At 43.6% G+C, this 12,162-nt stretch overlaps 1 protein-coding gene across 1 annotated transcript in view; it reads right to left on the reverse strand.

Annotated features, from left to right (window-relative positions):
- Window positions 1-1,911: 1,911 nt before the first annotated feature.
- The window catches only part of lrba (LPS-responsive vesicle trafficking, beach and anchor containing), a 214,216-nt gene continuing 203,965 nt past the window's right edge, over window positions 1,912-12,162 (reverse strand). Inside the window, 4 exon segments of the mRNA XM_066662321.1 lie at window positions 1,912-4,067; window positions 4,600-4,751; window positions 10,997-11,193; window positions 11,552-11,650. Of these exon segments, the coding sequence (XP_066518418.1) occupies window positions 3,977-4,067; window positions 4,600-4,751; window positions 10,997-11,193; window positions 11,552-11,650 (539 nt within the window). The 3' untranslated portion in view covers window positions 1,912-3,976.

Raw genomic sequence — 12,162 nt, forward strand, 5'->3', positions numbered from 1 at the left:
TGCTGCAGTAGAAATATATAAAATGCACTGTTAAGATGTAGATTCAATCATTTCGTGACTTGCGTAGTGCCCTACACAGGGAGTATGGAGTGATTTGGGATTAACAACTGTTTCTCTCATGTGTTATGGTGTTTTGATGCTTCGCTTAGAGGTACTATGGCTCCCTACTGGACTGGCGTGATAATGCAGCAGTTTTCATATTCATCTGGATGAGAATATTTTTAAAAATGGAGAGAGGAAAATCTCAGTTTTTAAACATAAACGGATCCGTGTGGACGGGGCCTTACACTCTGTGGTGGTGCCCTCAGGGGAACATTCAGTACCTGTAGTTAGAGAACATAATTGTACCATGTTGTGTTTTAATTGGAGATGTTTTAATTGTGTTGATTTCGGGGCGCACAGGTAGTGTCTGTCACTCACTCCAGGGACCTGGAGGTTGTGGGTTCGATTCCCGCTCCGGGTGACTGTCTGTGAGGAGTGTGGTGTGTTCTCCCTGTGTCCGTTTGGGTTTCCTCCGGGTGACTGTCTGTGAGGAGTGTGGTGTGTTCTCCCCGTGTCTGTGTGGGTTTCCTCCAGGTGACTGTGAAGACTGTGGTGTGTTCTCCCTGTGTCTGCGTGGGTTTCCTCTGGGTGACTGTCTGTGAGGAGTGTGGTGTGTTCTCTCTGTGTCCGTGTGGGTTTCCTCCGGGTGACTGTCTGTGAGGAGTGTGGTGTGTTCTCTCAAAAGTGTCCGTAGGTGTGAGTGAATGTGTGTGTGTGTGTTGCCCTGTGAAGGACTGGCGCCCCCTCCAGGGTGTATTCCCGCCTTGCGCCCAATGATTCCAGGTAGGCTCTGGCCCACTATGACCCTGAACTGGATAAGGGTTACAGATAATGAATGAATGGATGGATGGATGTGTTGATTTATTCATTTTTTTTAGAGAATGTAATGTAGGGAACACAACTGGACTTTAACACCACCTTTAAAGGTACATTTACACCGTTTGTTCCTTTAGTGACAAAACGTACAGTACCTTTTTTTCTGACAGCGCATGATGGAGAAGAACAAGGAAGTGGGAGTGCACAGAACAGACACACACTAAGTTACAGGGTTCCAGACTTAGACGGGGGGACCCTTAGGTTTGTCCTGTCTTTCACCAAAGCTGAGATATGAGGCTCAAATATCCATATAACAGATTCACTATAAATCACCAAAAATAGAGAGATGTACACTTGACAAAACACAGTTTAAAACCCATTGAATCTCATTAGAAACGGGCAATTAATATTAACCTAGAAATGTGTTCAGAGTGGCCAGTCTGAATCTAGGAATCTGTGCCAAGACGTCACGCTCTCTAGTAGCAACTGATAGATTGGTGGCTTGATACAAACAAGAGGGTCCCTTAGAATCCATTGGATGTGCTCCTTCACCACTGATAAACTGGGTTGGCCTGGTGCAAAACAACAATATGTGGCTTAGGATGTTGGGCCACTATACAGCATTATTTCACAATGAACGAGACAGGAAACCAAAGAGTTACAAGTGAAGACACACCAGTGAGTCCTTGTAAATTACTTGTTATCGGCTATTAATCTGAAATCTATTTTGAAGATAAACACAAATACACTACAGTATTGTAGCTTGTTACTTTTAAAGCAGCCCTCTCTCATGGTCATTAATTAATTTAGAGGTGAATAGTTTTAATTTGTTAAATGTATATTCAATAACTGATGGAATGATGCCCAGCCCAGAGTGTGTAGTGTGTTCCTGAACTGTAATAAATGACGTGGGCAGGCAGCACACACACTGTGACCCTGATGAAGATGAAGCGGTTACAGATGATGAATGAATGAATGTATAATAATTATATGAATCATTTCAGACTTTGCCTTCTGCCCAAAAAACTTCAGCCAGTTTTTAAATCACTTCCAGGTACAAAACTCTTTATTATTATAATCCACACACATTCCACACCTGATTGCAATGATGTCAAAGAAAAAAAAAAGATTAGAATGAACAGTGAGTCCTGACTCGCTTTGTCATAGGCAGTGTTTCATTAGAGTTCATCAGTTCATTTCCCTCTCAACATTGTTTACTCTCATTTACAACAGCAGCTCACCACCAGGGGGCACTCAGAGCTGTTTAAAGATCTGTTTTACACTCGGAGTTGGGCTGCTGCTGCAGAGAGGAACACAATGTGTTAGAGCAGGAAAACAAACACTTAAAGGAATTCACCATTTCACCACTTCTCTCTGCAGTGTGCGGTGGAGAAACGGAGGATGATCTTTAACTCCTCTGAACTTAGACAAGAGCTCGGGGATGTTTCCTTCTCTACAAAAGTGAACGAGCAGATGGTGGACTCTGATTAAAGCTGTAATTGTTTCTTCCACGGTCTGCGAGGACAGTTTTCCTACAGATTAAAGTGATCAGAACTCGCACCTACACTTCATTGTACTGTGAAGATGTATCAATCCATTGTTGTGAAATCTGAGTTTCTAATTTGCTTCACGTAGTCAGTCCTTCGTCAACAGAAATCTGCGATGTTTCTGTACTGTAATGTTTTAAAAGACACAGATCAGGATCAGAATAAAACAGATGGTGTATTCCTTTAAATCCTCAAACTACACTGAGGTAATTGTCATGAAACATAGTGAAATATTTTCTGGGCGGTCAAGGACTTGTGGAGGACATCACATCTTGTTTTAGACTTAAATATTCAGGCAAATCATAAACAGGCCTGGACGGCTGGTAGATCATAGAATTCAAAAACAACAGAAGAAGAGGTAAAACTAATGATAGATATATACTTTATAAATCAGTCTAAACTTACTCCCTTACTGCCACCGGAACATCATCTAAACCCTATCACTGATTAATCACCTACATACAGTGCACAGCCCTTCATTTAACACACACACACACACACACACACACACACACACACACACACACACACAAAACCCCAGTCTCCACACACTCAGGTGTTTTGTCAGAGTTACTGTTGCTAGGTTGGACAAGCTTTTCAGAGCACTAGTGACGTTCCAGTTGATTACTTCCCCCCATAGGCATGAGTGATGAAGTCATCCCTCTTACACAGCCATGACAGAAGTACCCTAACCATCTACTGATAATGTTGATCAGATCCGAGTTTAGAGCCAGTTCGTTTCATAACGGTTCGTTTCTAAAGTTCAGGGGTCATAGCAACCACCTGGAATATTGCAGCCGTAGTTTAGTTTCCGGAGTTTTTTTTTGTCATTTCATTTCACGAACTCTAGCAACCACCTGGAAATGTGACTGTGAGTAACCTAGCAACCTGAACCACTCAGACACTAAAACAACCACACACCGAGTTCTTTTCTCACTGAATGTAGATTACACCGTTCCTAACGGAAATTCTCTTGTGGCAAATCCGCAGATGCTAATGCGCAGTGTACACGAAGTTAGGCAGCTACAAAAGAACGTGTATCTAGTTAAATGCTGGATGTTTTGCTTATTATTGTATCTCATTTCTTACGTTTGTCAGGAGTTTTTTTTGCGAACAGATAAACCCCTCAGAAACAGTCACAGCATTAAGAAATTGAGAGGGGAAAAAAAATCCACTCACCCAGCGGTACACAAATATGTGTGTTCTAAATACGCACGATAGCATAGACTGTCTTTATGTAAATATAGTTTTCTACTATTAGCATCTGAGACCCTGCTTTAGCACCAGGGCCGAGGTGAAAATAGATTTTACAGCTAAAAATACATCTTTTTCTGTCACTTTTTTCTCCCCAAAACATCAAATACACAACCCCTCCCTAAGATATGAAATTATCATAAGATCTACAAAATATGCCCTTTCTTTTTTTTAAAAAATAAGCTATGCTCATTTGAATATTTGGAAAACATTCAGTGTTCAGTATTCAATAGTGCGATAGTTTGATGGCTGTCTCCTAGCAACTTGCTCCAGGTGACCTGTCGCCATAAGAACCATCACTGCTGCTGCGGTAAAGGTCAGTATCTGGTTTGGTATTCATGATGCCATCGGTTAAAGTCGTTATAGAAGAGAACGATGCTCCCAGATGCCATTCCAGTTATTATACATCTAGAGAGAGAGAGAGAAAGAGAGAGAGAGAAATAGAGAGAAAGAAAAGAGAGAGAGAAGAGCGAGAAAGAGAAGAGCGAGAAAGAGAGAGAGAGAAGAGAGAGAGAGAAATAGAGAGAAAGAGAAGAGCGAGAAAGAGAGAGAGAAAGAGAAGAGCGAGAAAGAGAGAGAGAGAAGAGAAAGAAGAGCAAGAGAGAGAGAAGAGAGAAAGAGAAGAGCAAGAAAGAGAGAGAGAAGAGAAAGAAGAGCGAGAAAGAGAGAGAGAGAAGAGAGAAAAAGAAGAGCGAGAGAGAAAGAGAAGAGCAAGAAAGAGAGAAAGAGAAGAGCGAGAAAGAGGAAGAGAAGAGAGAGAGAAGAGCAAGAAAGAGAGAGAGAGAGAGAAGAGTTCAGTCTTATCTGATTCATCTGTATCTTACTGTTGATTACACAAATGATAACTTCAACCCACGCTGCAGAATGACATCACAGATTCAGTAGGATATTACAGTTTCTAGTCACTGTAGTATGTGGAAATCTTGTGTGTGTGTGTTACCTTTGGTCGTTGGAGATGGCCATGGAGCGAATTGCAGCGTCACAGCCGGGGTACGAGAACAACTCCTTCATGTCAAACACCTGCCACACGGACACCACTCCTCCATCTCCTCCACATAGAAGATATTGACCATCCTTACTCAGCAGCATAGCCTGCACACACACACACGTTAACACTCCTATCTCCTCTGCACAGCAGATACCCACACTCCTTACACAGCAGTATAGCTTTCACACACACACACACCTGTTCCAAAGATGTGTAGACACCCCCTGTAATGACAAATGCTGCTGATTTAAGCTACAGCCGTTTTTAAAACTGTTTATAATCTCTTCAGAAAAACATCAAATGAAATGGGAGTCTCAGGTGAAGTCCCACATGAGCAGAAGGTCATCACGCTCGACGGAAAATATGGCCTAGAAGGGTATACAACCACCCAGCACTAGGCCGAGGAGCAGTGGATACAGGTCTTTTGCTGTAACACAGCTCCATGTAACGTCTCTGAGACAAGTTCTAGTGGTGTTTGTGATCCAGAACCAACCATAGAACATCACCACCATCACTGCCTGGACTCACTAGTTCTTTTATGTGACTGAATGCCATCAAATCCTCAGAGCATCTGGTGTAACGTGTTCCCAGATGAGGGAAAAGCTTACTGTAGCCAAAAGGAGCACCAACATTGGGACATATTGTATACATCAAGGAGCATTTTCACTTTAAAACACGTTAACGCTGAACTAAAAGTCAGTGTCAGTATAAATCCCCCTTGCTGTGACCCAGTATGAAAAAGGTTGAGGGAATGAACATGAAAAACCTCCAAACCACGGTGGACAAGTTTGTCCTACATCAGACGCGTCTGAGCACAAACACACTGTAACTAGATCATTAGCGCCAGAGTCACGGGGGACGGAGCGATGGAGGACAGTGTGTACGTTAACTTCATGGATGTGAATCCACATCGAAATGAGGAGGAGGAGGAGGAGAACGCAGGACGTTTCAGCGAAGGCCTGTACGACACCGGTCCTGAGCTAGAGACAGCCCACCGCCACAAACAGGACGTCAACAGTAATTACCTATATTTCATCCAATTTTATTATTAGATTTGTGTGTTTTTTACAGATTAATAATAACAGTAATGATAACGTCAGGATGTAATTTCTGACACATTATTAAACGGTTATCTATAAACATGGACTAAAGTACATTAGCACAGAGCTAAAAACAATAGCAGCCATTAACAAGTTTTAGTACCGTAATCATGTTTTTAATATTTTGTAAAATTGTTTTTGAATAAAACACATCTATCTATAAAAAAATATTAAAAAGCAACTGTCAACCAATCATTGTCAATTTTTTTAAAAATCTGTTAATCAATCTGCATCTAGATTTATCTATCCCTTAGCATTCAATAGACTCTCTCTAAATACTGAGCTAGTGCTATGACTTTAGTGTTAGTAATCTACCAGGTTCTGAATAAAGTACTCCATAATCCATACATCCATTATCTGTAACCCTTATCCAGTTCAGGGTCGCGGTGGGTCCAGAGCCTACCTGGAATCATTGGCCGCAAGGCGGGAATACACCCTGGAGGGGGCGCCAGTCCTTCACAGAGCAACACAGACACTCGCACATTCACTTACACACTCACACCTACGGACACTTTTGAGTCGCCAATCCACCTACAAACGTGTGTTTTTGGACTGTTGGAGGAAACCGGAGCACCCGGAGGAAACCCACGCAGACACAGTGAGAACACACCACACTCCTCACAGACAGTCACCCAGAGGAAACCCACGCAGACACAGAGAGAACACACCACACTCCTCACAGACAGTCACCCGGAGGAAACCCACGAAGACACAGAGAGAACACACCACACTCCTCACAGACAGTCACCCGGAGCGGGAATTGAACCCACAACCTCCAGGTCCCTGGAGCTGTGTGACTGCGACACCTACCTGCTGCGCCACCGTGCCGCCCTTACTCTATAATGAATATCTAAAAATTACACTGTAGTTTCACTATAAATCAAGCAGTGCATCCACAAAAACCAGTTGCTTGTCTTCACGTATATCTTTGTGTATGTCTTGTTAACAGAAATGTAGTGCAGTAAGCCTCCCACTGGGGAAGCAGTCTTTCCTTGGACGTCTAAACCATGGAGGTTTTATTATCTCTAGATATATACCTGTGATAAAACTCCATCTGTAAATTAGACTTTGTATCTTTTCACTGAATGGGAAAACTTTACAGATATTCTCTGTCTGTGTGTGGTTGTAGTTAACTGTAAATGAAGTATGTCCAGGTTGGAGCGGAAGTGGACATTTCCATTCTAACATCTGTGTGTGTGTGTGTGTGTGTATTTGTGTGTTTACAGAGTGCAGAGAGTTTCTCCGGCGGTGCTTTGGACACTCAGGAGTTTCTGTGATGTGTCTGGGGCTGCTGTGTCTTTTCCTGCTGTTCATCATCGTAGTGCAGATGATCAGCAGAGAAGAGCTGAGGAACAGTTTCATTAACATTTGCACAGAATATCTAAAGGCCTGCTGCAAAAACTTCACCAATGAGAGCGATCAGCTAAAGAACAACTGCAAACAACTGGAAAACGTAACAGCTTCATAGCAGAATCACTGGTATAAACTGAGGCTTCACGCCGGTGTTATAGTGTTCTCTAATAAACAAGCAATGGGATGTGAAATAACTTATTATCTTTGTTACACACTGGGACTGTTTCATTAAAACTGCATTTAACCTTCCTCTGAAGTCTGGATATGAAAACATCTATCTGTGTTTGTGTGGATTACTGTCTGTGAGGAGTGTGGTGTGTTCTCCCTGTGTCTGCGTGGGTTTCCTCCGGGTGACTGTCTGTGAGGAGTGTGGTGTGTTCTCCCTGTGTCTGCGTGGGTTTCCTCCGGGTGACTGTCTGTGAGGAGTGTGGTGTGTTCTCCCTGTGTCTGCGTGGGTTTCCTCCAGGTGACTGTCTGTGAGGAGTGTGGTGTGTTCTCCCTGTTTCTGCGTGGGTTTCCTCCGGGTGACTGTCTGTGAGAAGTGTTCTCCCTGTGTCTGCGTGGGTTTCCTCCGGGTGACTGTCTGTGAGGAGTGTGGTGTGTTCTCCCTGTGTCTGCGTGGGTTTCCTTCCGGGTGACTGTCTGTGAGGAGTGTGGTGTGTTCTCCCTGTGTCTGCGTGGGTTTCCTCCGTGTGACTGTAAGGAGAGTGGTGTGTTCTACCTGTGTCTGCGTGGGTTTCCTCCGGGTGCTCCGGTTTCCTCCCACAGTCCAAAAACACACGTTGGTAGGTGGATTGGCGACTCAAAAGTGTCCGTAGGTGTGAGTGAATGTGTGAGTGTGTGTTGCCCTGTGAAGGATTGGCGCCCCCTCCAGAGTGTATTCCCGCCTTGTGCCCAATGATTCCAGGTAGGCTCTGGACCCACCGCGACCCTGAACTGGATAAGGGTTACAAATAATGAATGAATGAATGTGTGGATTATACGTGTGAGTGTGTGTATAAAACAAAGCCAGGCCTGTTGTGCTAAGGGTTAATTCTGTGAGAACTTTTACAGTCAGTGGTTCGTACCAGACTGTGTTTTAACTGGATTTCTGTCCTTCAGACGTCACACAAATGACTACAGCTGATCATGGCTGTGTCCCAAACAACTCACTATTAAGAGCACTACTGTTTGTTCAATTTAAGTTGACATTTTGGTCTGTTTCCAACATTATTCTTTCTAATTCGCCATATTTCATAACGTCCACAACTCAATCTAGTTCACAGTGTAATGCGACAACTTTGGCTCGACTCTAAGCTCTTTATTCATCCACTAGTCCTTAATCTGCGCTCAGAGGATGATGCCCATCGATCCGCATTTGGACGGATATTTTTGGTTTGTAGACAGTGACACTGAGGGAATTAAAACCTCCAACGGCACTTGCTGTGTCGGATCCACAGGTACCAGCCCAACACACCCACCAAGAATAATCCCCCACCCAAATTATACCTGCCCCGTGATAGTCCTGCAAGGGTCCTGACCATTGAAGAAGAGGGTGAAAGAGGGCCAAAGGTATGCAGAGCAACATTTACCATGTAGTGCATTGTTCTAAATAATGTCCAACAGCGTGCTTTATCTAAAATATTACTTTTAGGCTGTGTCCAAAACCACATTCACTACATAGTGCACTGATTAGAGTGCACTATTTCTGAGCCTGTAGTGAACAGTGGGCGAGGTCATTTAGAACACAGCCGGTGCTGAGTGTTTTTTTTTTGCCTCAGGCTCCACGATCCCCCATCCTCCTCACCCCCGAGTCTCTGTAGTCTGTTGCCAATCAGAATCAGCCTTGAGTTACAGCCGAGTTCTGTCCAGAAGCGCCCGAGTCCAACAGCACTGGGACACACTGAGACTGATTTATACGCTCCTCCACTCATCCTACAAACCTCCACTCCTCCCCCACTTCTCCAGCTTTTAAACTGTCCTGGGACAGAGATAATAAACTACTGCAGAAGTCTCTTTATTCACTGTGGAGAGCAGCCCCAGCTCTACACCACCTTCACATTACTCACAGAGAACACACTGCTACTGCACTAACCGTTACTCCATCCATTACAAACACCACAGAACACCACACACTACATGGTTTATAATGCCACACACTCTACACGAGCCAACAAACACACACACGAACAAGCACGCCATCTCAGAGGGGTGTAACTTATGATACATGACCATTCAGCGTCTTTCAGCAACTCAGACGTGTGCCACTTTATCTGGATCACTTCGGTCTAAAATAAAAAAAAGCTAAAGCTCAAGTTAAAGGTGTGACCCGATAAAAATGAATCAACAACACACCACCGCACTACACACAGTCCAGAGAGTTACAGACCAAATGTAAATGAAGGAAATCGAGCTGAGAAGAAAGGAGATTCCTTTGCTCACATCTGTTCTGTGTGTGTGTGTGTGTGTATAATTGCATACAGTATTACAGCAAGTGAAGCTCGGTTGATAATGACTCTCTGAAATGGAGAGATGAGAGAAAGGAAGCAGGGGAGGATGAATTAGTCTCAGTTTCTCCTCCTCATACATCGCTAAATGGCTCTCAGACTCCGAGTTAATCTGAGCCTTGTGTCCCTCCCCCTCTCTCTCATCTGACTCATTCAAACTCAATCTCATTTAAACCTGTGCAGAAACTGTAAGGAAACTTCAGGTCATGTTATTTAACGTCTGTGAAAGAATACTAAACAACCGGAGGATGCTTTCTATTTTAATGTTATGATCCACCAACAGGGATCTACCAGGGCTCTGCATGTTCCTAGGGTTCCTCTAGGGTTCTGGTAATGTTCAGTTAAGGTTCTGCTGGAGTCCTCCTGGGTTTCTGCTAGGGCTGGCATACAGTGCTCCACTACTGTTCTGCTGATCATCTCTCTTCAGTGATGCTGACAGCCTGAATACCAGAAACACAATCGGCGTGTAATAATAAACAGGAGTGTCACCCCTGGCTACAACCAGTCAGTGAACAGGAGCTCTGTTTACTCTGGAGAGGGTAATAACTGTATTTATAGAGACATTAATGAAGCCGTGTAGAACATTCTGTTGAAAACATTACTGTCAAAAAACCCGACAGTGAAAACGGTACCATGCAGCGGAGAGGAGAGAGAAATAAAGACTGAAGAACAGCTTAGAGTCCAGAGCTATGTGAACTGAAAGAGACCATAGGAAAAACTGATAATCACAGATCTCCAAGCTCATCAGACCTAGTGCAGCACAGGACTGCTATCGGTGCTGATCTAGTTTTACACAGTGAACCCAGTCGAGTGAAAGTCTGACCTGGACCTGCATCTGATCAGAATCAGCAAGTGATCCGACCTCTTCCAAAGATTAAACACAAATAAACACGAATCAGACGCAGGGAGGAAGTTAATCAGTGAATGAGAGAGAGAGAGGGAGATGAAAAGAGAGAGAGAAAGGGAAAGAGAACAGAGCGATGGAGAAAGAGAGAAAAAGACAAAGAGGAAAAATGAGAGGGAGAGAGAAAGAGAAAGAGAGAAACGAGAGAGCAGTAGAAATGGGAAACAGGTGGTGAGTCCCAAGACTACAGCAGAAACACACACACACACACACACACACACACACACACAATCCCTCAGGGCACAACCAGAGACTCTAACGCTGCTGATTAAAGACCAAGGAGAGGAAGGGAGAGAAGGGAGAGAGACATAAGCACGTCTCTGACACAACAACATCAGAGATTCATGAAGTTTACAAACTCGGAAACAAGGACGAATACCACAGTGCACTGCATTTCCACCATTTGGTGACATCAGCAGTTACACACACTCTCAGACACTAGCACATATTTTGTGTTTGTGTGTGTGTGTCTGTCAGTGCAGGCGTGTGTTAGAGAGTGTGTTTACCCTGATGTTGTCATCTACTGGTTGGTGATGCAGTAGTTTTCCATTGATGCTGTAAGTGCAGATGAGGCCTTGCTGGTAGTAGATGACGCAGTGACCTTCGGTGGAAGTCTGCAGGAGTCTGGGCTTTAGGTTACGCTCTGGACCCTCCAATGTCCTCAATAACTCCCCATTCATCGAGTGGATCAGACACAGACCCTCTGCATACACACACACAGATTTAGACATGCACGCATATTCCAGGAAGTCAGAGGCAAGCATTCAGAAAATGCAGAACACTAACATATATTTTACTGCTTTTCTCCACAGTTCATATGCAGCTTCTGATGGGAATAAAATATATATATATATTTTCTTGCAAATAAACTAATTTACAAATGTGTTTGTGTAGATACACACACACACACACACACACACACACACACCAAAACAAACATAACATTGTGACTCTTCATACTCTCAGCTCCACTGGCAAAGGAGGTTTTAATAATGTTAGTGTTGATCCATGTATATGTATGTGTGAGTGTGTGTGTGTGTGAGTGTGAGTGTGTTAATTACCCTTGGAGCCGCTGATGACGAGTCCCAGTTCTGCACACACACTTGCACACGTCACTTCACAGTCATGACCAGTCAATATCGCTCGAGGAGTCACAAACTCTGAAAAAGAGAGAGAGAGAGGGAGAGAGAGAGAAAGAGATGGAGAGAGAGGGAGAGAGAGAGAAGGAGAGAGAGAGAGAAAGAGATGAGAGAGAGAGAGAGAGAGAGGGAGAAAGAGAATGAGAGAGAGAGAGAGCAGGAGAGAGAGAGGGAGAGAGAGAGAGAAAGAGAGTGAGGGGAGAGAGAGAGAAAGAGAGTGAGAGGAGAGAGAGAAAGAGAAAGATAGAGAGAAAGAATGAGAGAAAATGAGAGAAACAAAGAAACAAACAGTGGTTATAGGGTCAAGGGGAAAAAAAATAACAAAATGACACGAAACCTCAACAAAAAAATTTAAATCATGTTTCAGAGTTTACTGTTTGTATTTATTCATGCTTTCATTAGTTAGATATGATAAACCCTGTTGTGCTGAGGATGCTGTAGCTTCTCCTCTCCACTAGAGGGAGACAGAGAACGTCATAATCTTTACTCAGTGGTGCACAAACAGTTTATATACAATTCTAACTGTGTTTCAT

This window comes from Hoplias malabaricus, chromosome 2 (genome assembly GCF_029633855.1).
Source record: "Hoplias malabaricus isolate fHopMal1 chromosome 2, fHopMal1.hap1, whole genome shotgun sequence".
Taxonomy (NCBI): domain Eukaryota; kingdom Metazoa; phylum Chordata; class Actinopteri; order Characiformes; family Erythrinidae; genus Hoplias; species Hoplias malabaricus.